This window comes from Dysidea avara, chromosome 6 (assembly GCF_963678975.1).
Source record: "Dysidea avara chromosome 6, odDysAvar1.4, whole genome shotgun sequence".
Classification (NCBI taxonomy): domain Eukaryota; kingdom Metazoa; phylum Porifera; class Demospongiae; order Dictyoceratida; family Dysideidae; genus Dysidea; species Dysidea avara.
This window is the reverse complement of record NC_089277.1, coordinates 29,849,406-29,874,031: the sequence shown is the minus strand read 5'-3', so window position 1 is coordinate 29,874,031 and position 24,626 is coordinate 29,849,406. Positions and strand designations below refer to the sequence as shown.

General features: G+C 38.3%; 1 protein-coding gene across 1 annotated transcript in view; it reads left to right on the top strand.

Moving 5' to 3' along the window:
* LOC136257819 (uncharacterized) overlaps nt 1-24,626 on the top strand; it is a 202,803-nt gene that overhangs the window by 16,376 nt on the left and 161,801 nt on the right. Inside the window, exon 2 of the mRNA XM_066051122.1 lies at nt 18,565-18,666. Coding sequence (XP_065907194.1) covers nt 18,565-18,666 — 102 coding nt within the window. The remainder of the gene's footprint in view (nt 1-18,564; nt 18,667-24,626) is intronic.

The following is a 24,626-nucleotide window of genomic DNA, read 5'->3' as shown; positions in this document are numbered from 1 at the left end:
ATCACAGCCATTTGTGACTGGATTTTGGAAAAACAATCCAAATCCCACATGAGAAGTTTCGAGATAAATGGTTTTAAAGAATTCAAGCCAGCATAACTCTCCAAGGATAGCAAGTACGCGTATGAAATTTACACTAAAGATGCATCAATCTGTTACCTTTCAGACCACTTCCAGTACTTGTAGCTGCTCATAGAGTTTCCCACCAAATAAGGTAGAAAATCTGAGCTGTTGGACAAGCAAAATAGTATCGTGAGTACTCACAAAGGGATGAGGGGTGGCGGGGTGGGCAAGGGTTAGACCTCAAAATGGAGGCAGACCATGCTTGGAGTCCAGGCACGAGATTGCAGTGCTGTGCTGGACCCTTAGTGGTTGATATGTAGCAAAATCCACAGAAAAAAATGCCTGGCCAACATTGTCAGGCTGTCCACCAGTGAACCACTGATTCTTGCCAAGCGGGTCCTTCACAAGGCCTAAAACCACCATTCGAGCTCTAAACACATCCCAGAAAAGACATCTGTTGAAACCAGCCTCCAGTAGTTTGAGTGGTACTGAGTGTCAAAACTACTAGTATGATAGTGTAGCTATCCATTGGAGGTGAGTTTGCCTGATGTGCGATTTGGACTGGTTCTGTAAAATCTGGTCACATTTCATGTCCACTACCTTGGATTTCACATCTTTTTTAACTCTGGCCTTTTTGGGGGCCGCTTTTTTTACAGCTTGCCTGTTTTGGTTTAGATACGTAAGAATATCTTGTTGTACAGTAACACTGTTTATGATTTGAATGTTATGTCCATTTTTACAAGAATTCTGATAGAAGAGCCAATAAAGGAAGATCAACTGTATCAGACTCATGTAGTGTATATGAGGCAAAACAATAAACTCAGCGACTCTCCAAGCCAGACATCAGCTATGTATGTACATTACAATGTAAGCAAGACTATGTAGCTATAATCTATCAATGAGTTGTTGTCATCACTCAAAAATCTACTGAATCTGTAAAAACCCGACAAAATTGTGCAAGCCTAAATTTTATAGTATGATAAAGCATTGATTACAATGGGTAAAGTACTTACGTATTATTAAAAATAATTCGTATTATTTTGGCTTTATTATTGGTAAGGAAACGGTTTTATATGATATATCACCTTGTTTGCCCACTCAAGAGATGTTCAAAAATCTTTTATTTCATTGTAGATAAAAATACATAAGTTATAGCATTTGTTTATGTCCGGTCAAAGCAGAGGTGGTGGGCAAGGGGACTGTAGCCTCTGCCATAAAAATTATAGGGGTAGCCCCCCTAAAATTATATATAACTGTGACAGAGAGCCTAGCTCAATAGCATAAACAATTTGAGATACTCTAATAGAGCAGTCAAGATCGAGATACTCTAATAGAGCAGTCATAGTATTCTTAGAAGAGCAATGTAACAAGCTACGTATAAGTAAGGAGATATAGTTGGTGGAGGGTAACTATTGCCAGCAGGTAATGACCTTTTTTTTTGTTTTTCTTCAACTTACAGCTAGGCCATAGCATCACCACGCTAGAAGAACCCCAGCATCCCTTAAATAAAGGTGTCTTCTCCATCCTTTGGTCAAAGTGATAGTACGCAATCAATCTTTCTCACTGAATTAGCCTTTGTAAGTAGTGAAGAAATTACAAGAAGAAACTTACCCAGTAATTTATTCCCCTATTCAATGTAACCACAATGGTGCAAGTGTCAACTGTATATGTCACTGCATTCACGAGGTACAATTATTTTAGTAAGCACCTGCAATAATTTATTTGTTTTCCGTATACTTATGACTTATGTACAAATCAGTTTTTCTGTTGTTGATACTTTGTAGGGCTGTACATAACTCTGAAAGTTATTGTCATATGAGGCTGAAACTTTTCCAGAGCAAACAATACATTTGGCTAAGTACACTGTAGATTAATAATATTCAGGAATTCAAAAATGCATTATTATGTCAGGTTTTTGCAGGTCTGATCACACAATTCAAGGCTGATGGTGAAATCTCACCTTGGTTCCAACCAATAGTTTGGCCATTGCAATCTGTCATGAAAAATTATAGTCATTAAAATTATTTATGTCTGCGTATTTGAATGCAGTCACAGTCTAATAATGCAATACACAACCACAGAATTATCATAGGCTAAAGTGTACTAATTTGCATGCCCGTATTGCATAAATGCAAGACCTGCTTGCAATGCAGATTGGCAATGCTGTAACTTGGTAGTCTGGAGTCTGGTTAAATACTTTCAGTGTATATAACATTAGCACGGAATGTTGGTTTATTCTACCAAAGCAGCCACTGTCAAGGAAGCTATCATAGTAGAATAATCTTGTATTAGGGCTAAAATGAATATTCTAAATGAAAGAGAATGAATGTTTTTAGTCAAGAGCGAATAATCAAATATTCTATATTTAGTGTAATACTGAAATACAGTGTATATGTCTTATTTCTTATTATTTGTATTCAATTGTAAAACATCATTAAAATTTGATATCTTAAAATTTCAGTAGGCAGCTTTTGAAATGAAGTGGAAGTGTCTGATGATGTAGTTACTAGAGGTGTACCAATAAGGATTTTTCAGTTGTATCAATATCCGATTAATCTCCAGCTAAAATAGCTGATACTGATTACATACCGATTAAATGATTGTGTATTCTGTAAAGTGTAAATCAAATACGTAGAACTACGGGTGTAGATGTATATTGTAATGATCTGTAGCATTGAGAAAACCGAAATGATGTATCTTTGCTATATTGCACAACTACCTATGGTGGTGTGGCCTATACTACACAACCCAGACAAGTAGGCACCACAAATATTTTAATACATGCTCCCTTGTCTGGATTAAATCGGGTTTTGATCATGATGGATGTTATACACAGATGATCAGTTTGGTTTCCTGTGGTGCAGTTATTAGTTCTTAAAGTGTAACAACTACTGTTCTGGGTAAGAATATACACTAATAGCAGTACTTACATGTACACGTGCAGTCGTATGGCTTATATAGCGTTTTATGTAATGGAGAGTTTGCAAGGGGTATTTCAGCCTTATGCAATTATCATGTGAATGTTTACAAAGCCATGTTTGAGTGGTCCATACCTCTCATGCTTTTTGTTTTGTGTCTCGCTTTTCGTGCCTTGTTTATTGTGTACAGTGATGGTGAAGAACTGTTGTGTAGTTGACTGTCACCATAGATAATATACCCCTTGGATTCGAAATTGTGCCGCATGCCCATAGACTTTGTACAAGAAGCAGTGTCCTTAATCTGGTTTTGTACCTCAACAAATTTAATCCTATTACAGCCGAACTGTGACATTAACGATGTTATTTTGTAACAAGAACGATTCGTGGTGGTGTTATGATAATTGTTTTGGTATGTTTGACCACTTTACATCACCTTTGGTTAGAAGTCTTACAATTGCTGATTACATGCTTTAGGGGAAGCACATTCTTGACTAAACTAAGTACTGTAGTCAGAAAAGGAAAGTATCACAAGGTTACTATGCTGTAAAGAATAGATTTAGCTAAATAATACGCCTTCCCATAACTTCTTTGACAGATTTTTGAGATAATACTTTTTGGCAAAATGGGAAGCACATTTACTCTGTGATTCTAAACAGTATCGCTGCACAATTTATACTATGAAGCCATAAAATAATGCTCTGTATACTGGTCTGAGTGTGAATGGCGTAGCACACAGGGTTTTCGTATTTCTCTTGAATGTTACCAAGCGATCACATCTCCCGTTCAGTTTTGATTCTACTTTTCTCACAATAAAAAGCCAATTTGCATCAAAACGTGCTGTTGGCTTCCAAAACGTCTTGAGAAAGAACCCTTTACTAGTGGTGGGGCAATTGGAAACAGTGGAAATAGAAACTGGAAACGGAAAGTGGAAATGGAAAACGGAAATAGTCAAATCATCATACAGTATAAATGTACCCTAGAGTAAAACCCTTGTATATAGTAGCCACCTCTTAAAGATCACCTTCTTATAAAGACCACTTTGTAATTAGATCTCAAAGGTAGCTATAGCCGCATACTAACCTTATAAGACTACTTCATGGTCACTTTTTATAAAGACCACCCTCTTTACAAAGACCACCTCTCATATTGTAATGATACCTAGGTTCCAAACATCTGAATGTTTCATGATTTATCAAAACAGCTAAGTCAACCACACTCTTAAGGTCATCATCTCTCTATGAGACCTCACTTTTTGTTGATACAGTATGGACAAAGGACCTGGTACAAACTAAGCGATAATGGTAGATAACTTGAGTGAAGTGTGGACCAAAATATGGGAGATGACATTGACCCCTTTCTATGAGTAATGAAATACATGCTTGATGTTTATCAAATATTACCATGTAAAGAGGTGGTCTTTGTAAAAGATGACCATGAAGTTTATCTTTAGAACCTAATTACAATGCAGTCTTTGTATAGAAGTGGTCTTTGTACAGAGGTGGTCTTTAAAGGTGACACTAAGTGAGGTTTTACTTTAGGATCATTAGAGCGTAGCTGTTTTGATAAAGTCATGGAATAGGTGCTTGGAATTTTAGCTATTATTACAATGTGAGAGGTGGTCTTTGTAAAGAGGGTGGTCTTTCAGCACATCATGAAGTGGTCTTATAAAGTCAGCTGTCTTTGAGATCTAATTACAATGTGGTCTTTATAAGAAGGTGGTCTTTAAGAGGTGGCCACTAAACAAGGGTTTCGCTCTAGAGTACATTTATATGACAATTTGACTATTTCCGTTTTCCACTTTCCGTTTCCAGTTTCCATTTCCACTGTTTCCAATTGCCCCTAGTGGTGAGTCTTGTTGCACCCAGAAAAACTTGTCTTGTTATTGAAGGGGGAACGAAACCAGCCTGTAACCACTGGCGCTTACTATATTATCTATACGTTGCCACAACGTGTCCATAAAGGGGAAAATTTCACTGTATCGATTTCCTTCAGCCATAAAGTATCCGGTGAAGTGAAGTAAATGGATAGCAGTTGTATAACGTGATAACTAGGTTCCCAACTGTAATACTTAGATCTGTAGTGAGCACTTGTGACAGGCTGAAGAGCAATGATCCTTTGGCATTTGACTATTTCCCTACAATATTTCCACAGGTTAAATCACCTGCAAAATGAAACTGGAGAATGGTGCTGCTGTATTTCAATGACCTAACGCAAATGGCTCTATGTTGTGCAGCAACAACCCTTGTCCATTAGGGAATAGAATGAAGGAGAAGCTGAAGATGGGAATGAAAACAATGACAATGATGATGATGAAGTAACACTGCCTCAGACATTGCTGATGACACAGTGACTGCTGATGAGATAGTAGTTGACATTTATGGTGACCTTGAGGAGGAGGATGACGAAGTAATTACGATGCCTTTTTCCGAAGATGCTACAGATCATGAACCAGTTTTCAGGTGTGATTTTTGTAAAGGCCTGGAAGATGAGCTATCAACATCCAAGAAACATTGTATTGGTCAAAGAAAAGCTGACAGAAAAGGTGGTCAGCAAAGAAAGCTTGCGTAATGATAATATAAAAGTTCAGTATTATACAGGTTTGCCATCATAATGAAATACTAGAAATTGTATTTGAGTTTTTAACTGCTGGATTACCTGATTCTTTTGCATCAAGCTCTAGTAGTGTTTTTGCCCAATTTCTTATGTCTTTGGCTAAATGCAGGAATACAAGACTTGGGATATCACTTTAATGTTCACCCCTCAACAGCATGTCGATACTTTAGCAAGTGGCTTGATGCGTTGTATACAAAGTTGCATGGTTTTATATTATAATTTGCCAGAGAGAGACAATTTGCTAAAAACTATGCCCATGATGTTTCGAAAAGCTTTTTAAAGTTGTGCTGTCATCACAGATTGTTTTGAGGTTTTCATTGAAAGGCCAACCTCACTTAAGGCACGAGCGCATACATGGTCAACCTACAAAAAAAAAAAGAAGAATCACAACACAGCTAAATTCTTAATTGGCATCACTCCACAAGGACCTATTTCCTCCATTTCAAAGGGTTGGGGTGGGCGAGTGTCTGATGTACATCTGACAGAAAATAACGGTATTCTACACCACCTTTTGCCAGGTGATGTTGTACTTGCAGACAGAGGATTTACCATTGAGGAAAGTGTAGGTTTTCTGTGTCCAGAAGTTAAACATCCTCCTTTCACACAAGGAAAGCCTCAACTTAGCAAACTGGAAGTTGATACCTCAAAACAGCTGTCCCAAGTAAGAATACTTGTGGAGAGAGTTATCGGTGCTGTTAGGCAGAAGTATATGATTTTAAAGTCTACACTTCCCATTAGTATGATTACATTTACTGGAGATGACAATATGTCGCTGATTGATAAAGTGATTACAATTATGTTGTGGTTTATACTAGGGCTGAGCGATACTGCCATTTTAGTATCACGGTTGATACTAAAGCCACTATTCACGATACTGAATAGTTCACGATACTTATGAATAAGTCAATCATAGCTGCTACTATATACTGTATTGCTCAGCATTCCTGCAGGAAGTCCTTATAGGTGATAGTAAACTAGCCACTATCATTCTTGTTTACAGTAACAGCTATTGTAACACATGCTTTGAGGTTATGTTGTGGTGTTCACACCTCTCTGCAGGGGAAACCAGGTGGGTGGACTTTATCACTTACAAAGATTCTTAGCCTAGTACCGCATAATTTGTTTTTAATGACAGTAATGTGCAGGCATGGTATCACGATAGTTAATAACAAAATATCGCGATATATTGCTAAAACAGTAGTATCGCTCAGCCCTAGTTTATACAACCACTGTAGTTCTGTAGTGCCATTTAATTCAAATTAATTGGCAAAACAATTGCTATAAATAGTGACAATAGTTCACAGTAACACTGTAAATGACATATTGTAGTAATTACCAAAGCCTATTATACAATTTGTACTAGTAATAGCATGGGTAGTAGTGAAATTTGGGATAAATACCACGAGTGTTGTATTGGAAATTTACCATTTCCAATACAACAAGAGTAGTATTTATCCCAAATTACACTGCTATACCCATGCTATTCCCAGTTAATACCATACTCCCTGCATACGCATGCTGTGCATTAGCATTGCTATGTACGTAATTTGTCACTATGTACTAAACATGTGTCAACACTAATTGGCGCTACATTGTTAACATAAATTCTAGCCAATGAAATTGCAATTACAACTTTTTCACTGCTGTCAGTGAAATTGCTACTATTGAGACTTTTGTATGGGCGGTGAAACAGGTATGGTATTAATGTATTAACACAATGACACTAACTCATTGATCAGCACAGTCAGGACAATATCATTCACCAGTGAGAACAGTTTCTTCTATCAAGTCCACACAGCCTCAATGAAACCATTCACTAGCACAGTCCTTACCATCACAAGCTATCATTCAATCATAATCTTTACTTTGCCGGCAATAGCACCACAGTCTGTCATCTTTGACTTCTTCGTCCTCTTCAATATCAGCAGTTCTAATACTTGTACAGCTGCTGGATTGATTTGCAGTAACATCATCCGATGGTAGTAACTGGCCATCTTCACTCTCTTCATCTTGTTCTTCATTGGATTCAACAGCAGGAGGGTCAGGTGTTATCTTTCGACTGGTAAAACAGTGACTTAGTAGTTCTAGCAGTAGACACATTTTCACGAAGTCTTTCACTTGTTTTAATGCATCATCAATGCAGTCTGCATTATAATCGACTCACTGCTTCAAAGCGTCATCTTTCCCCTAAACCACAAAGTCACAATACTTCACCTTACACAGCTTCATTTGTAGCTGTACTTGAAAATAATACAGATCATCTTGCTTAAGCAAGAAAGTATTTTCTTCCAAACAAAACTCCCTGTCTTTGATAGCTTCATTGGAAGACTTATCCCTGCATGAAAATGGGCACTTCACCTCTACAACTCCTTTGCCACATCATGAACAGGAAATAATCCCATCTGGTGAAGCTCCAATAAAAGGATTCTCACTGTCAAGAACTAGCCCACACTTTTAAAGCTCAAAACATGTATGCGTAGCTTACATGCTATCTTTGTACATACGCAACACGTCAGCTTCATGGGTAAGTTCATAGTTACAAGCCTTGCTAATTTGTAGACTCGGGATGGCAAATGGTCTTTACCAATGACACTGAAGGTTTTAAAAAATCTGTATGAAACACTCTACATAAATTTGATGCAGTGACACAGCCAGCTTGTTGTTCGTACCACAGCTTACATTTAGATTGCTCCCTGGTTTTCAGTTCTACTATGTGGACCTGCTCTGGAGTTAGAGATACCATGTCATAAAAGGCATCACATGCCTTTAGCAAATCTTGAAATGGTATATCTTGGTTATCTTTATGGAATAATGACCTCTTTCAAAATTGCCTGTGTAGGCTTTTGAATTGTCTAACTTTCTTTGTAGCAGTTGCAGCAGACTCTAGAAAGCTTTTCCTCTTTTGTGTTGGTGTTCTAAAGTCAATCTCTGCTAATGGCAAGAGTAGCACAGTTCTAATGCTGGTGGAAGCCATGTACAAGGCAGGGACTTGCAAGAGAACTGTTGCTTTACTAGGGTATTGGCTTCAGCAGCAAACAGGATGGCAGCAATGTGTGAGCAAGCTTCTCCATACCCTGCCATGCAAGTACAGTGAGCTGCTATCATTTCTCATCTTATTTACAACACATCCATACAGTACCTTTAAAGATGGAGCTGACAGTGTCTGTGAATGTTTCTCTGTAGCAGTGTAGATGTATCTGTTGCTACCATCTATCAAAGTTACAAGAATGTTGTTGATCTAACCAAATTATAGCAATCCACGTTCTTGTAAGCCTGTAACATTTCATGGGTGTATTCGCTAGGCGTACTGTTCAAATAATTGTAAACGTCTCCATAACAAACACTCGGCCAATCTACCCATTCTACGCTTTGAGTGCAGCCGCCTTTTTGTTCCATTCGACAATACGAATCTTCCTGACAACCCAATAGTGATACTTTTTCTTTGTATCATTTTTTATCAGCGTCATTCTGTAGATCGGCCCTTCGACACTCACCAAAATGTGACTGGGCCTGTGAAAACAGGACATGTGGGCACAAATTATGCTCTGTTGCACTACTGGTCATATCTCCGTACTGGAACAGAACATTTGCATTCTTTAACTTGCATCATAATGCCAATTAAATGCTTACTAAGGGCTAGAACTTCCATTGCCATAGCGTAATAGTATAAAAAGTTATGAGTCAAAAAATCATGTGCCCACATGCCCTGTTTTCACAGGCCCAGTCACAGATGGCTTCACTGTATTCACATGATATTTGCTGAAGGCAGACATACCCCTGCAAACTTTCTATAATATAGAAAGGCTTTCTGTTTGTTTGTAGTGAGCTAAAAGGCTTTTCATAGCTGGTATTATTTGCCATGCAAATTATTCAGTTCACAGACTATTTGTGCTCATTATTAATATGAAAAGCATGTTGGCAACCAATCTGATCACGCTCGCAACCATCTATCCGATTATCAGTACATGTCTAGTCCAGTGCCTGATGTTGTTGCAGTTGTAGAGACTGACAAAGGTTCCTCATTACTAGTGTCTGCCATCTTTAATGTAATTTCAATGTTTCGAATTACAATAATTGTTTCGAATCGAATACAAATTTGAATATTCGGTATATTCATTTTAGCCCTATCTTGTAACACATGGTTCAACTCCGACGATCATGAATGGCGATCAGACATATGTCCTTATTTTGCTCTGATTGTAGTAATAGTTTGTTGTTTATAGAAATATCTGTTTGGTTAATGAAATTAACAAACATGCTGTACAATTGCTTTTAGTATGCAAGTGCAACTTGCAGCCTTTTAATAGTATACAACTTTGCTCTTCTGGCTCAGGATTCATCACTGATCAGTAGAACTCAATAATGTTGAACTACTTATTGAGTAGCACCATCCTTTTACACTGCAGGATACTGGATGCTTATGTCACTGTTAAATACAGTGAGATATTCTTCTCTTAGTATAAACCAGAATAAATAGTCTGATGGCACATAATTCCTGCCAGCTAAGTGCATAGAGATGCAAACAGACTATGCCAGTATAAGCTAGAAATAATAGTGCGTGAGACGTTATCTACACCTAGCACTGAAATGAGCCTTGAGTGTTCACAACATCTCACACAACACAGTCCTTACAGCTGAGCACTCAAATCTACAGATGTGTTCTCTTGGGGTCTTTAAAGAATCCAAAACAATTAACTGCACGTTTCTCACTTACTTATTAACGGCACAACCATTGGAAGGCATTGTGAACACTCATTTACTCATACTCACTTACGTCAAGCTTCACATTTTTCGCCCTGCAAAAAAGGAGGATGTGTTTTTTACTTGATTGTTAAGATTACCATGCTTTCCTGCTAAATCCGTTTATCCCTAGAAGGGCTTGAAATAATGCATGCAACCTTGCAACCCTGTCTTTGTAAGCTTAAGACTTGGTGACAAAGGGTAGACAACAACCTGAAATTTCAATGGACACTTCTGAAATTATTTTTGGAAGAAAAATATGGCATACATTTTGTTAATTTTGAAAGATGAAAGTGCAGATGTAACGAAAGTTTACAGAATTTCATGGAAATCCAAAATTTACAGTTTTAATAGTTTCAAAATTATTGAAATTGAAGTACACCTTGAAAGATCAAATATGGACACTAATCTTTCCATCTTTGAAATTTTTACATGATTTTACATTAAACTTGTTAACGTTTGCCTTGTCAAATCTATCTAATCCAAAACAGCCAAGCTGTAAAAAAAGAGTGCGGCCCTGAGAAAGGCTATGGTGAAAAAAGATGTGAAATCCAAGGTGGCGGCCAAGAAATGGCTGTGATGGTAGGTTAATGGTAAAAATTTTAATAACGACAATTCAAGTGAATTTTGTGCCAAGACCAAGCGGCACTAAATTCACTGAATTGTTGTTATTAAAATTTTTACCATTAACCTACCATCACAGCCATTTCTTGGCCGCCACCTTGGATTTCACATCTTTTTTCACCATAGCCTTTCTCAGGGCCGCACTCTTTTTTTACAGCTTGGCTGTTTTGGATTAGATTTCACTTCTTTTTGCATTTGTATACCCCAAAGCCGGCCTATGGCCGGCTTTAGGGCTTTTTAACCTGTCATTTTTTTCTTTACTACAGGAAGAAGAAAAGATGAAGCAGGGTGATTTCTTTGTAGCTGACCTCTCTGCAAGGTGATCCTTCTAGCTGATCCCTCTGCCGGATGACTTGTTTTTTTAGCTGAACTCTCTACAGGGTGATTTGTTTGTAGCTGAACTCTCTACAAGGTAACTTTTTCTAGCTGACCTTTCTACAGGGTGATTTGTTTGTAGCTGAATTCTCTACATGGTAGTTTCTTTGTAGCTGAACTCTCTACAATGTAACTTCTTCTAGCTGAACTCTCTACAGGATGACTTGTTTCTAGCTGATCTCTCTACAGGGTGACTTATTTGTAGCTGAACTCTCTACAGGGTGATTTGTTTGTAGCTGAACTCTCTACAAGGTAACTTCTTCTAGCTGAACTCTCTACAGGATGACTTGTTTCTAGCTGATCTCTCTACAGGGTGACTTGTTTGTAGCTGAACTCTCTACAGGGTGATTTGTTTGTAGCTGAACTCTCTACAAGGTAACTTCTTCTAGCTGACCTTTTTACAGGGTGATTTGTTTGTAGCTGAATTCTCTACAGGCGAATTTGTTTGCAGCTGAACTCTCTACATGATAGCTTCTTTGTAGCTGAACTCTCTACAATGTAACTTCTTCTAGCTGAACTCTCGACGGGTGGCTTGTTTCTAGCTGATCTCTCTACAGGGTGACTTGTTTCTAGCTGAACTCTCTACAGGGTGATTTGTTTGCAGCTGAACTCTCTACAAGGTAACTTCTTCTAGCTGACCTTTCTACAGGGTAATTTGTTTGTAGCTGAATTCTCTACAGGGCGATTTGTTTGCAGCTGAACTCTCTATATGGTAGTTTCTTTGTAGCTGAACTCTCTACAACATAACTTCTTCTAGCTGAACTCTCTACAGGATGACTTGTTTCTAGCTGATCTCTCTACAGGGTGACTTGTTTGTAGCTGAACTTTCTACAGGGTGATTTGTTTGTAGCTGAATTCTCTACAGGGCGATCTGTTTGCAGCTGAACTCTCTACATGGTAGTTTCTTTGTAGCTGAACTCTGTACAATGTAACTTCTTCTAGCTGAACTCTCTACAGGATGACTTGTTTCTAGCTGATCTCTCTACAGGGTGACTTGTTTGTAGCTGAACTCTCTACAGGGTGATTTGTTTGTTGCTGAACTCTCTACAAGGTAACTTCTTCTAGCTGATCTTTCTACAGGGTGATTTGTTTGTAGCTGAATTCTCTACAGGGCGACTTGCTTGCAGCTGAACTCTCTACATGGTAGTTTCTTTGTAGCTGAACTCTCTACAATGTAACTTCTTCTAGCTGAACTCTCTACAGGATGACTTGTTTCTAGCTGATCTCTCTACAGGGTGACTTGTTTGTAGCTGAATTCTCTACAGGGTGATTTGTTTGTAGCTGAACTCTCTACAAGGTAACTTCTTCTAGCTGATCTTTCTACAGGGTGATTTGTTTGTAGCTGAATTCTCTACAGGCGATTTGTTTACAGCTGAACTCTCTACATGGTAGTTTCTTTGTAGCCGAACTCTCTACAGTGTAACTTATTCTAGCTGAACTCTCTATGGGTGGCTTGTTTCTAGCTGATCTCTCTACAGGGTGATTTGTTTGTAGCTGAACTCTCTACAAGGTAACTTCTTCTAGCTGATCTTTTTACAGGGTAATTTGTTTCTAGCTGAATTCTCTAAAGGGCGATTTGTTTGCAGCTGAACTCTCTACATGGTAACGTCTTCTAGCTGATCTTTCTACAGGGTGATTTGTTTGTAGCTGAATTCTCTACAGGGTGATTTATTTGCAGCTGAACTCTCTACATGGTAGTTTCTTTGTAGCTGAACTCTCTACAATGTAACTTCTTCTAGCTGAACTCTCTACAGGATGACTTGTTTCTAGCTGATCTCTCTACAGGGTGACTTGTTTGTAGCTGAACTTTCTACAGGGTGATTTGTTTGTAGCTGAATTCTCTACAGGGCGATTTGTTTGCAGCTGAACTCTCTACATGGTAGTTTCTTTGTAGCTGAACTCTCTACAATGTAACTTCTTCTAGCTGAACTCTCTACAGGATGACTTGTTTCTAGCTGATTTCTCTACAGGGTGACTTGTTTGTAGCTGAACTCTCTACAGGGTGATTTGTTTGTTGCTGAACTCTCTACAAGGTAACTTCTTCTAGCTGATCTTTCTACAGGGTGATTTGTTTGTAGCTGAATTCTCTACAGGGCGATTTGCTTGCGGCTGAACTCTCTACATGGTAGTTTCTTTGTAGCTGAACTCTCTACAATGTAACTTCTTCTAGCTGAACTCTCTACAGGGTGATTTGTTTGTTGCTGAACTCTCTACAAGGTAACTTCTTCTAGCTGATCTTTCTACAGGGTGACTTATTTGTAGCTGAATTCTCTACAGGGTGATTTGTTTGTAGCTGAACTCTCTACAAGGTAACTTCTTCTAGCTGATCTTTCTACAGGGTGATTTGTTTGTAGCTGAATTCTCTACAGGCGATTTGTTTACAGCTGAACTCTCTACATGGTAGTTTCTTTGTAGCCGAACTCTCTACAGTGTAACTTATTCTAGCTGAACTCTCTACGGGTGGCTTGTTTCTAGCTGATCTCTCTACAGAGTGTCTTGTTTCTAGCTGAACTCTCTACAGGGTGATTTGTTTGTAGCTGAACTCTCTACAAGGTAACTTCTTCTAGCTGATCTTTTTACAGGGTAATTTGTTTCTAGCTGAATTCTCTAAAGGGTGATTTGTTTGCAGCTGAACTCTCTACACGGTAGTTTCTTTGTAGCTGAACTCTCTACAATGTAACTTCTTCTAGCTGAACTCTCTACATGGTGACTTGTTTGTAGCTGAACTCTCTACAGGGTGATTTGTTTGTAGCTGAACTCTCTACAAGGTAACTTCTTCTAACTGATCTACTTTTCTACAGGGTGATTTGTTTGTAGCTGAATTCTCTACAGGGCGATTTGTTTGCAGCTGAACTCTCTATATGGTAGTTTCTTTGTAGTTGAACTCTCTACAGGGTGATTTGTTTGTAGCTGAACTCTCTACAAGGTAACTTCTTCTAGCTGATCTTTCTACAGGGTGATTTGTTTGTAGCTGAAGTCTCTACAGGGCAATTTATTTGCAGCTGAACTCTCTACATGGTAGTTTCTCTGTAGCTGAACTCTGTACAACGTAACTTCTTCTAGCTGAACTCTCTACAGGATGACTTGTTTCTAGCTGATCTCTCTACAGGGTGACTTGTTTGTAGCTGAACTTTCTACAGGGTGATTTGTTTGTAGCTGAACTCTCTACAAAGTAACTTCTTCTAGCTGATCTTTCTACAGGGTGATTTGTTTGTAGTTGAATTCTCTACAGGTGATTTGTTTGCAGCTGAACTCTTTTACATGGTGGTTTCTTTGTAGCTGAACTCTCTGCAAAGTGACTTCTTCTAACTGATCTATCTACAGGATGACTTGTTTCTAACTGAACTCTCTACAGTGTGATCTGTTAATAGCGGAACTTTCTACTGGGTGATTTGTTTGCAGCTAAACTCTCTGCATGATTGTTTCTTTGTAACTGAACTCTCTACAAGGTGACTTCTTCTAGCTGATCTCTCTACAGGATGACTTGTTTCTAACTGAACTCTCTACAGTGTGATCTGTTCATAGCGGAACTTTTTACTGGGTGATTTGTTTGTAGCTAAATTCTTTGCATGATTGTTTCTTTGTAACGGAATTCTCTACAAGGTAACTTCTTCTAGCTGATCTCTCTACAGGGCAATTTGTTTGTAGCTGAATTCTCTACAGGGTGATTTATTTGAGCTGAACTCTCTAATTGATGGCTTATTTGTAGCTGAACTCTCTATTAGGTACCTTCTTCTAGCTGATCTGACTACAGGGTGACTTGTTTGTAGCTGAATTCCCTACAGAATAACTTACAATGTAATATAACTGAGTAAATTATAAATGCAGCTGAATGCTTTATTAGGGTGACTGTTCTATTAGAGTATCTCGATCTCGCATTTGCTGCACCTAGTTGCCTTTCGAATCATAACTCAGCGATTTGTAATCCGATTCTTCTGTACTACTGCAAGGACTTTCTATGATGATTATTCCAGCTACATACTGATTTTCAGCTCGTTGCTCTAAGCGGTTTGCCTGGTAGATACGAAAACTAATAGTTTTTTTATCCATAAAAATCAATCGCGTAATTTTGACACAGGTTGGGTTTCGTGTCATATCTCCATGGTCTTTATCCCGATTCCTTTCAAACCACAAAAAGGCACTCCTACGATGGTTGCTCCATCTACATATCAATTTTCAACTGATTCCTCCAAGGCGTTTACCCTGTAGGCGTGACAGACCTTCGACCTTATTTTACGCAAATAATCGGTCATAACTCCGTGAATATTCATAGGATTCCTACCAAAGTTGGTACGGAGATCCGCCTTAATGAGCCCTTTAAGTGTGCCAAATTTCAGCCCAATCCGAGCACGCATTCGTGTTTTATGGCGAATTTTGCGAAGTGTGCGAAATGAAGAAGATGAAGAAGAAAAAAACGAAGAAATTAAAACGAAATTTTGTTCGCTCGTATCTCGGAAATGGCTGGAGCGATTTTCTTCAAATTTGGTATGTGGACTACCCTAACTGGGCGGCACGTCTCCAGCAAATTTGGTTCCAATAGGATAAGGGATCACAGAGCTACATAGGTGTGAAAATTGCGTTTTCTTTCTTCCTGTTAATATACTCACGGTGTGGCGCGCCGGCTTCTTGGGCCGCATGACACACTATCGTGTGTCTTGATAACAAGTAGGTGACTACATCATACATAATGGGAGAGTAAAATGCTACTGGATTTATGAAAAGGTACGTTATTCACACATTTTACATGCCAATGAATAAAATGTTGTAACAGTTTTCCTTGTACTAATTAAGCTGCTCTTTATATCAAAATGCAGCCAGATGCTGTATACTTAGTTTCACGCATTGTAGACAATTATAGACAATGATTGAGAAGTTATGAAGTTTCAAAGTTCTGTGTGAAAGAGGTACCTTTTTGCAAATCCAGTCACAAATAATACACATGACTAATGTATCCAAATAGAAAAGTATTAACACACAATATGTCTAGACAGTGAGGGAAATTTTTGTGTATTTTGTAATTTAGCTTACAACCATGAGTGGTTTACAATGAAACTTTAAGATTTGCCATCCACAAAATTTTTTTACCTGAAATCATTATTACATGTATAGCATGAAAATTTAATGGTGCGTACATTGTTGCCACATTTTGTTAATAAATTAATTTAATGATGTTAAATTTATGATGCTTGGGCTAAAGGCACCTATGGTTATTTTATTTTGGTGTGCATTAAGCCACAGCATGGATTTGGCTTTGATCCATTATTGATAGTGCTATACGTTAACTCCATGTACACTGTATATATGTAAACTACATTGATGTCTGTGATAGGAAAAGAACTTACGTGGATTACAGATCTGGCATATGCATCAGCTATACGTATTATCAAACACGTATAATGGTTTGTAGTTGGATGAAACATCGGCCCTTGTGTTGGCTTCCTTCGACCCAGTGCTGGATCTCAGTCACTTGCCATTTTGTTCTTGGAACGTGACCATAATATTTTATGTACAGTTTATAGTGGTCTTCAATAGTATGTTTGCAGTTTGCCAAGTGATGGATATGCCATGCCACACATACCGTCATTTGCTGTTATGTACCAGTGAATTGAACATATTGTATGCATGAACAAAAGTAGTGTACGTACAGTAGTTATAGTTGCAAACAGGTTGATGTTGTGCTACTTCTGAAAACTGTGTGCTATGCAGCTAGCCTATGCTTGTCTATACACATCCACGTGAGCAAAACCATTTATGGTAAAGGCAACTTGGACGTAAGAAGTAACAGCAAAATAAATGAAGTCAGCATTAAACTTCTACACATAAAAACTTTGCTTTGAAGTGATTTCTTTTCAGCGAAAACTCTTCTCACAGTTTGTGAATTACCTTCCATAGGTGGCTCCAGGATTTTCGGTGAGTGGTTTCTGATCAAGAGTATAGCTAGATTTTAGTGAAGATCAAAGAAAAAGGTAACTACCCACTGAGAACAACTTCCTTCCACTTACTATATACAGTATGAATACCACTGATAAAGTACATGAAAATCCTTTTTTGTGACCAGATTTTACAAAACCGATCCAAATCGCACATCAGGCAAAACCGAACTAACACCACCAGTGGATAGCTACACTATTGTACTAGTAGTTTTGACACTCAGTACCACTCAAACTACTCGAGGCTGGTTTCAACAGATGTCTTTTCTGGGGGTGTGTAGAGCTCGAATGGTGGTTTTAGGCCTTGTGAAGGACCTGGCTTGGCAAGAATCAGTGGTTTACTGGTGGACAGCCTGACAATGTTGGCCAAACGTTTTTCTGTGGATTTTGGTACATATCAACAACTAAGGAGCCAGCACAGCCCTGTAATCTCGTCTCTGGACTCCAATTATGGTCTGCCTCCATTTTGAGGTCTAACCCTTGCCAACCCCGCCAACCCCCACCATCCATACCTTTGTGAGCACTCATTATACGACGTCGCTCATCCAACTGCTAAGATTTTCTATCTTATTTGGTGGGAAACTCTATAAGCAGCTACAAGTACTGGAAGTGGTCTGAAGGGTAACAGATTGATGCATCTTTAGTGTAAATTTCATACATGTGCTTGCTATCCTTGGAGAGTTATGGTGGCTTGAATTCTTTAAAACTGTTTATCTCGAAACTTCCAATGTGTGATTTGGATCGTTTTTCCAAAATCCAGTCACATTTGTAGCTATATGGCTTGCTACATTGCTGCTCTGAATACTGTGACTGCTTTATTAGAGTGAGTGACTGCTTTATTAGAGTATCTCGATCTGAACGTAACCGGCCTCTGGAAACCTCAGAAACCCCCCTGGAGCCGCCCCTGCCTTTCCTTCATGTTTTACAGTTGGTACAAATATAGATAGGTACACACACACTTTCCAGAAAGCATATTGTTAAACCAGACATGCATCCACAGTTGGCCTTCGGCCAGCTGGCATGTGCCTAGTTAAATATCAAGGGATATAAATTTATGGTTGTGGAATGAACTGTAATCTACACAGTACTTTGTATGGTATCAATTTAAGTTTGAGTGACATTTTCATATAATAATTGACTTCTGCAACTCCTTAGGTTAACACATACATTACATGAAAGTGCAGTAGTGTACTATATAATAAAAAATACACATCTAACCCACCCCACCATGTTGTGTATTGTGTCCAGTAGTGTAACTGTATAGTACATGACATGTTATTTGTCCTATTATATGTACACTACAGTATACCATTGAAGGATTATGTAATGCTACTTATGATGGCAGACTCAGTGATGTACAACAACACCTACAGAATGGTGTGGATGTGAATGGGAAGTATGGCTGGGTGAGTGGATAGTGATACAATGTAACAAACAAAGAACAAAAAAAACAAAAAAACTGGTTGGTTAATCGATTTACCCAGTAGAGTTTCACAGCTCTAATGATGTATTGGATCGGCACAGTGATTGTATAGTATAGCATGGTGCCAATGTATTTGTGTTCCAGCATTGTGTAAGAATTAACTTACTTTTGTGACAACTTTAAAATTAAGTTTAAGCACATAAAATGGCAAGATATTGGGGAAAGTCCTGTACAGTAAGGTGGTACCAGTGCTACTACCATAAGTAATGTCTTGTCATCTAATAGTGATGAAAATAAATGAATTAACAAGATTCACACTGTCCTAATCTACTACGTATCTGGCAAAACCACAGCCATGTGAACCATACCCAATTAGAGGTGGTAGAGAGATCAGCTAGAAATAAATCACCTTGTAGAGAGATCAGCTAGAAACAAGTCACCCTGTAGAAAGATAACAAGGCACCCTGTAGAGAGTTCAGCTTCATTTTAAGTTGCCTATAGAGAGTTTAGCTAGACCTGTAGAAAGAGCAGCTAGAAATAAATAATCCTGTGGAGAGATCAGTTAGAAACAAGTCATCCTGTAGATAGTTTGACTATATCCTGTAGAGAGTTCAGCTAGAGACAGGTCACACTGTAAAGATTTCAGCTAGAAACCAACCGGAGTGCAGCTAGAAATAAGATGCTCTGTAAAAAGATCAGCTATGTAGAAACAAGTCACTCTGTAAAGGATGTCAATCACCCTGCAGAGAAATTAAGTCACTCTATAAAGAGATATCAATCTTCCTGCAGAGAAATCAGCTAGATCTAAGTCACCTTGCAGAGAGTTCAACTACATTTCAAGTCACCAAGTTGAGAGTTCAGCTAGAAACACATCACTCTGTGCAGATTTCAACTGGAAACAAGTCACCCAGAGAGATTAGTTAGAAGCAAGTCACTCAGTAGAGAGATCAATCACCCTGCAGAGAAATCACCTAGAAACAAATCACCCTATAGAGAGTTCGACTACATTTTAAGTCACTCTATAAAAAGATGAGCTAGAAACAAGTGACTCTGTAGAGAGATTGGCTAAAAACAAGGCACCCTGCAGAGAGTTCAACTAGAAACAAAGTCATCCTGTAGGGGCTAAAACATCACCCTGTAGAGAGTTCAGCTAGAAGAAAGTCACCTTGTAGAGAGTTTACAAGTGTGTAGGCAGGGGGGGGTTCGGATGGTTCAGACGAATCCCCCTTTCTGAGTTCAGTTTTTAAAATTGTAAAAATATCAAACTACAAATGAAATCAACTTACATTGATACAATAAACAACTGCAATTCCTTCAAAAAGGTGGGACAAGCATGAGCAAACTATAATGTTGCTACATGCGAATGGATTTATTATAATACACGTGTTGACACGTGTGAAACTGCAAAATGAAGCACACAAGGTCAAGTTCAGCAGGCATCCTTAGCTTTTTTTCTAAGAGAATCTCTGGAAGGCCAAGTAAGTTTTATCAACACAATGATCTATAAAGCTAGTCATACTAGTTGCTGAGTGCAGTACCAGAGTGAGACTATAGCTAGCTAGCCATGTACATAGCTACTTATAGGGCTTTGAACCTATATAGCTAATTCATTTTGCAATTAGTACCTTCAGATGTTTAATGTACGTTTTAGGCTTTCCCTCATCTGGTAGTCGATCTAGTTCAAGTGCTGAACAGTGCAGCAGCAATGTTGCATTGCCTGTTGGATCAAGTTTAATGCCAGCTGAAAATATAGTCATACATATTTCTGACAGTGAATATGATGAAGATGTGTCACAGTGCCAGGTGCAGTTACACAGAGATACTGGTGTGCAGGTAGTAGTAGCTAGTATAACTGGTACTGAGGTGGCTATGAGTGGTGAGATTGGTGAGTCACAATACTTGTTCAGTGATCCTGATGTGCGGGGTTCAGTAGATAGTAGAGCTCCAGCCACTGCCAATGTGGCTACTAATTGTACTGAGGTGGCTATGACTGGTGAATCACACTACACATTTAGTAATCCTGATGTGCAGAGTTCAGTAGATGGTACAGCCCAGGCCACTACCAATGTGTCTATTAATAGCACAGTTATAGGCTGGTGCGGAGGTGGCTACAAGTAGCATGACTGGTGGGTCACACTACTTGTTTAGTAATCCTGATGTGCAGGGTTCAGTAACCCTGTCCACTTCTGAGGTGGCTGTAAGTAATGTGACTAACAATACTGCATCTGATTGTAATGACATCGGTGTTTTGCTTCTGCCATCTAAATCAGTTGATGAAATAACTTCTGTAATGTGCAAGCTGTCTAATTCTGAGGAGCATCATTATTATTCAATCATATTGAACTCCCAAGAGTTCTTCCAAGTACCTATGCATTTGATTGTTGCTGCAAATTTAATTTTGAATGGTTTACTAAGTATACATGGCTATGATACAGCCCAAAACTAAATGCAGTTTTTGTTGTCCATGTTCTGTTCTTTTAACAGACAACCGAGCAGACAAAGGTTTGCTAGTCAATAGACCTTTTTCACAATGAGCTAAACTTAGTGATTCACTTCATAAGCATGCAAAGCTTATGTACCATCATCAAGCAGTTCAGTCTGCAGATATACTGAAGAGCTCTGTAGATGCAGTATAACTTCTGTAATGTGCAAGCTGTCTCTAATTCTGAGAAGTATCATTATTCAATCACATTGAACTCCCAAGCAGGGGTGGCGGAGAAGGGGGTGCAAGAGGAGTTGCAGCCCGTGTGAAAAAAATTATGGGGGAGCTTAGTCCCTCTAAAATTATCTGTAGCTGTGATGGAGAGCCTAGCTTAATAGCATCATTCATACTCTAATAGAGCAGTCAAGATCGAGATACTCTAATACGTATGTAGTTATAAATAAGGAGATACAGTCTAGTTGGTAGAGGGCAACTATTGCCAGCAGGTAAAGACCTTTTTTTTTTTTTTTGTCTTCAACTTACAACTAGGCCATAGCACATGGCATCACCAAGCTAGACCCCAGCCCCCCTAAATATAGGTGTCTCCGCTACCTCTGCTTCCAAGTACCTATGCGTTTGATTGTTGCTGCAAATTTAATGTTGAATGGCTTACTAAGTATACATGGCTACGATACAGCCCAAAACTAGATGCAGCTTTGTGGTCCATGTTCGGTTTTTTTTTTTAACAGACAGCCAAGCAGACAAAGGATTGCTAGTCAATAGACCTTTTTCACAATGGGTTGAACTTAGTAATTCACTTCATAAGCTTGTGTACCATCATCAAGCAGTTCAGTCTGCAGATATACCAAAGAGCTCTGTAGAAAACCCAAACTCTCGACTTGATGTAATGTCTAGTCGGATCTTGCCATTAAGAATATTAGAAAATAAGCACATCTTTAGCCAGATTGTTCGTGCTATAGAGTACTTGGTAAAACAAAGATTGGCATTTCGGGATCACAGAGAAAGTGTTGAGAGTGAAACTACTCCTGGTAACTTCCTGTCATTGTTTAATAGAATGATGATGTTTTAAAAGCACATTTACAAAGGCCCAAAGCTAAAAATGTGACTTACATATCACCGTCATCTCTAAATGACATAATTGAAGTAATTGGATTTGATTATATCCAGAACAAAATCATTTTAGAAATTAAGCAAGCACCGTACTTTTCAATCATTGCAGATGAAATATCATCACATAACAATGAATATTTGTCACTGTGTCTGCGATATGTTGATTCAAGTTGTGAAATCCAAGAGAAATTTGTGGCTTTTGTAAAGGTACCTAGGACAAGAGCATCAGATATTTCAAATGCCATTTTAGACATGTTGGAGAAGCTCAAACTGTCAGTTTTGGATTTAAGGGGGCAGTGTTATGATGGTGCCTCGAATTATGAGTGAGCAAAAGTCTCATGTGCAGAAGCAAGTACGAGATTTGTAGCCAAAGGCTGTTTACACACACTGCTCAGAGCTTTCACTAAATTTGGTAATAGTGAGTTCTTGTACCATTCCCCCAGTGCAAAATTGCATCAGTCAAATTAAAAGCCTCACTATTTGGATAAAATCCTCATCAAAACGGGAAGGATTTTAAAAGTCATTGTCCAGAAAGGCATCCAAAAAGGAGTGATTTCAAGCCGTAATCCATTATTGAATGTTTGCATCACACGCTGGGTTGAAAACATAGATGGGTGGGAAAGGTTTTGTCTAACTTTTCCATTTATTGTTGAAATGCTTGAGGTCATAATATATGGAACATCAGACATTGATTTTCAGACATACTATGATGGTTGGATAAATGAACTGAAATGGCACAATTAAAAGCATTAGAAAGTTTTGAGCTCATATATATGCTTGTAACATTACAACGCTCATTAATGTACTTCAAGGAAGCTGCAGTTAAACTGCAAGGAGAACAACAAGACCTGGCTTCTGGTATTGTTCAAATTGAAAAGTGTGGTGAACAGGGCATAGCTGATAAATAGCCTTTTTTGGCTGATGCTATTTTCCCTGATTAAATATAATAATAATAATAATAATAATAAAAAAAAAAAAAGAGCTAAGAAGGTTGCGTGCTGACGCATATGATTCCTGTATTCGTATTTACACCCATGCTTGCACAATAGCCAGAAAATGTGACATACTCCACAGATTAACAGGTACCAGCAGCATTGTGCTAACCAGCAAGCTGAGTCAGTTGAGGAGTATTTTAAAGTGTCTATAGTAATCCCTTTACTTGAACACTTGATTAGTGAACTGTCATCTAGATTTGATGTGCACACTAAGCAAGTAGCATTACTACAACATTTAATTCCACATAAAATCACACACATTACTTCATATGCTGATATAGATCAGGCAGTACAATATTATAAGGATGATCTCCCTAATAGTTGTGTTGCTGATGAAGAGCTTGAGAGATGAAAACAGAAGTGGGTAGCCATGCCAATTAATTAATAGGAGACCAGAAACTTTAAGTGAATGCTTAAATTGTGTTGTTCCAAAAGTCTTCCTATACAATATTTTTGTTCTTTTCAAAATATTTACTATCATATCTATAAGCGAATGTTCTTGTGAATGGTCTGCATCTGGTATAAGTAACTACTTAAGAACTACACAAGGTGAAGAAAGACTCAGTGCTTTGGCTATAATACATAGTAATTACACAACTGCTATAAATTTTAAAATTGTTTATGACAAAGCATCCCAGAAGAATGGAATGTGGAACACTGCTGTAGCAACTAAATGTACAGTGTGATTAATTGTATAGCTACAGGAAAGAAGGTAAAAGCCTGTGTAACTTATCAATACATGTACTAAAATATTGATCAATACAAAACTTTGTTTAAGGCATAATTATATTATATACTAATAATTTACCAAGAATGTGAAAATTTAAGTAACAATAATATGTAAGTGTCATCAGCATCTGGGGGCTGCACCCCAGACCCCGCGTCTGAGATCCTATACTTTGTGAGTAGAACCCCACTTTCAAAATTTCTGGCTACACCCTGCATTTAACATCACCCTCTGTATAGAGAATTCCGCTAGAAATAAGTCACCCAGTAGAGAGATTAGCTAGAAACTGTAGCGAGTTCAGTTACATTACAAATTACCATGTAGAGAATTCAGCTACAAGAAAACTATTCTGTAGAGAGTTGCATTTTTTTGTGTAGAGAGTTTGGCTAGGTTACAAGTCACTCTGCAAGACAAATCCATTCACCATGTAGTTTAAGAGCTCCGCTACATTACAGGTCTCTTTGCAGAAATTTCAGCTACACACACACACATACACACACACACACCAACACACACACACACGCACACACACGCACACACTTTCCTGTAGAGTATTCAGCTGCAAACAATTCAACTTGCATAGCTATTGATATTATGATCAATCAACACATTGTAAATTACTAATAAATATATATGTAGCTAAATAAGTAATTATAAAAGTCTCATGA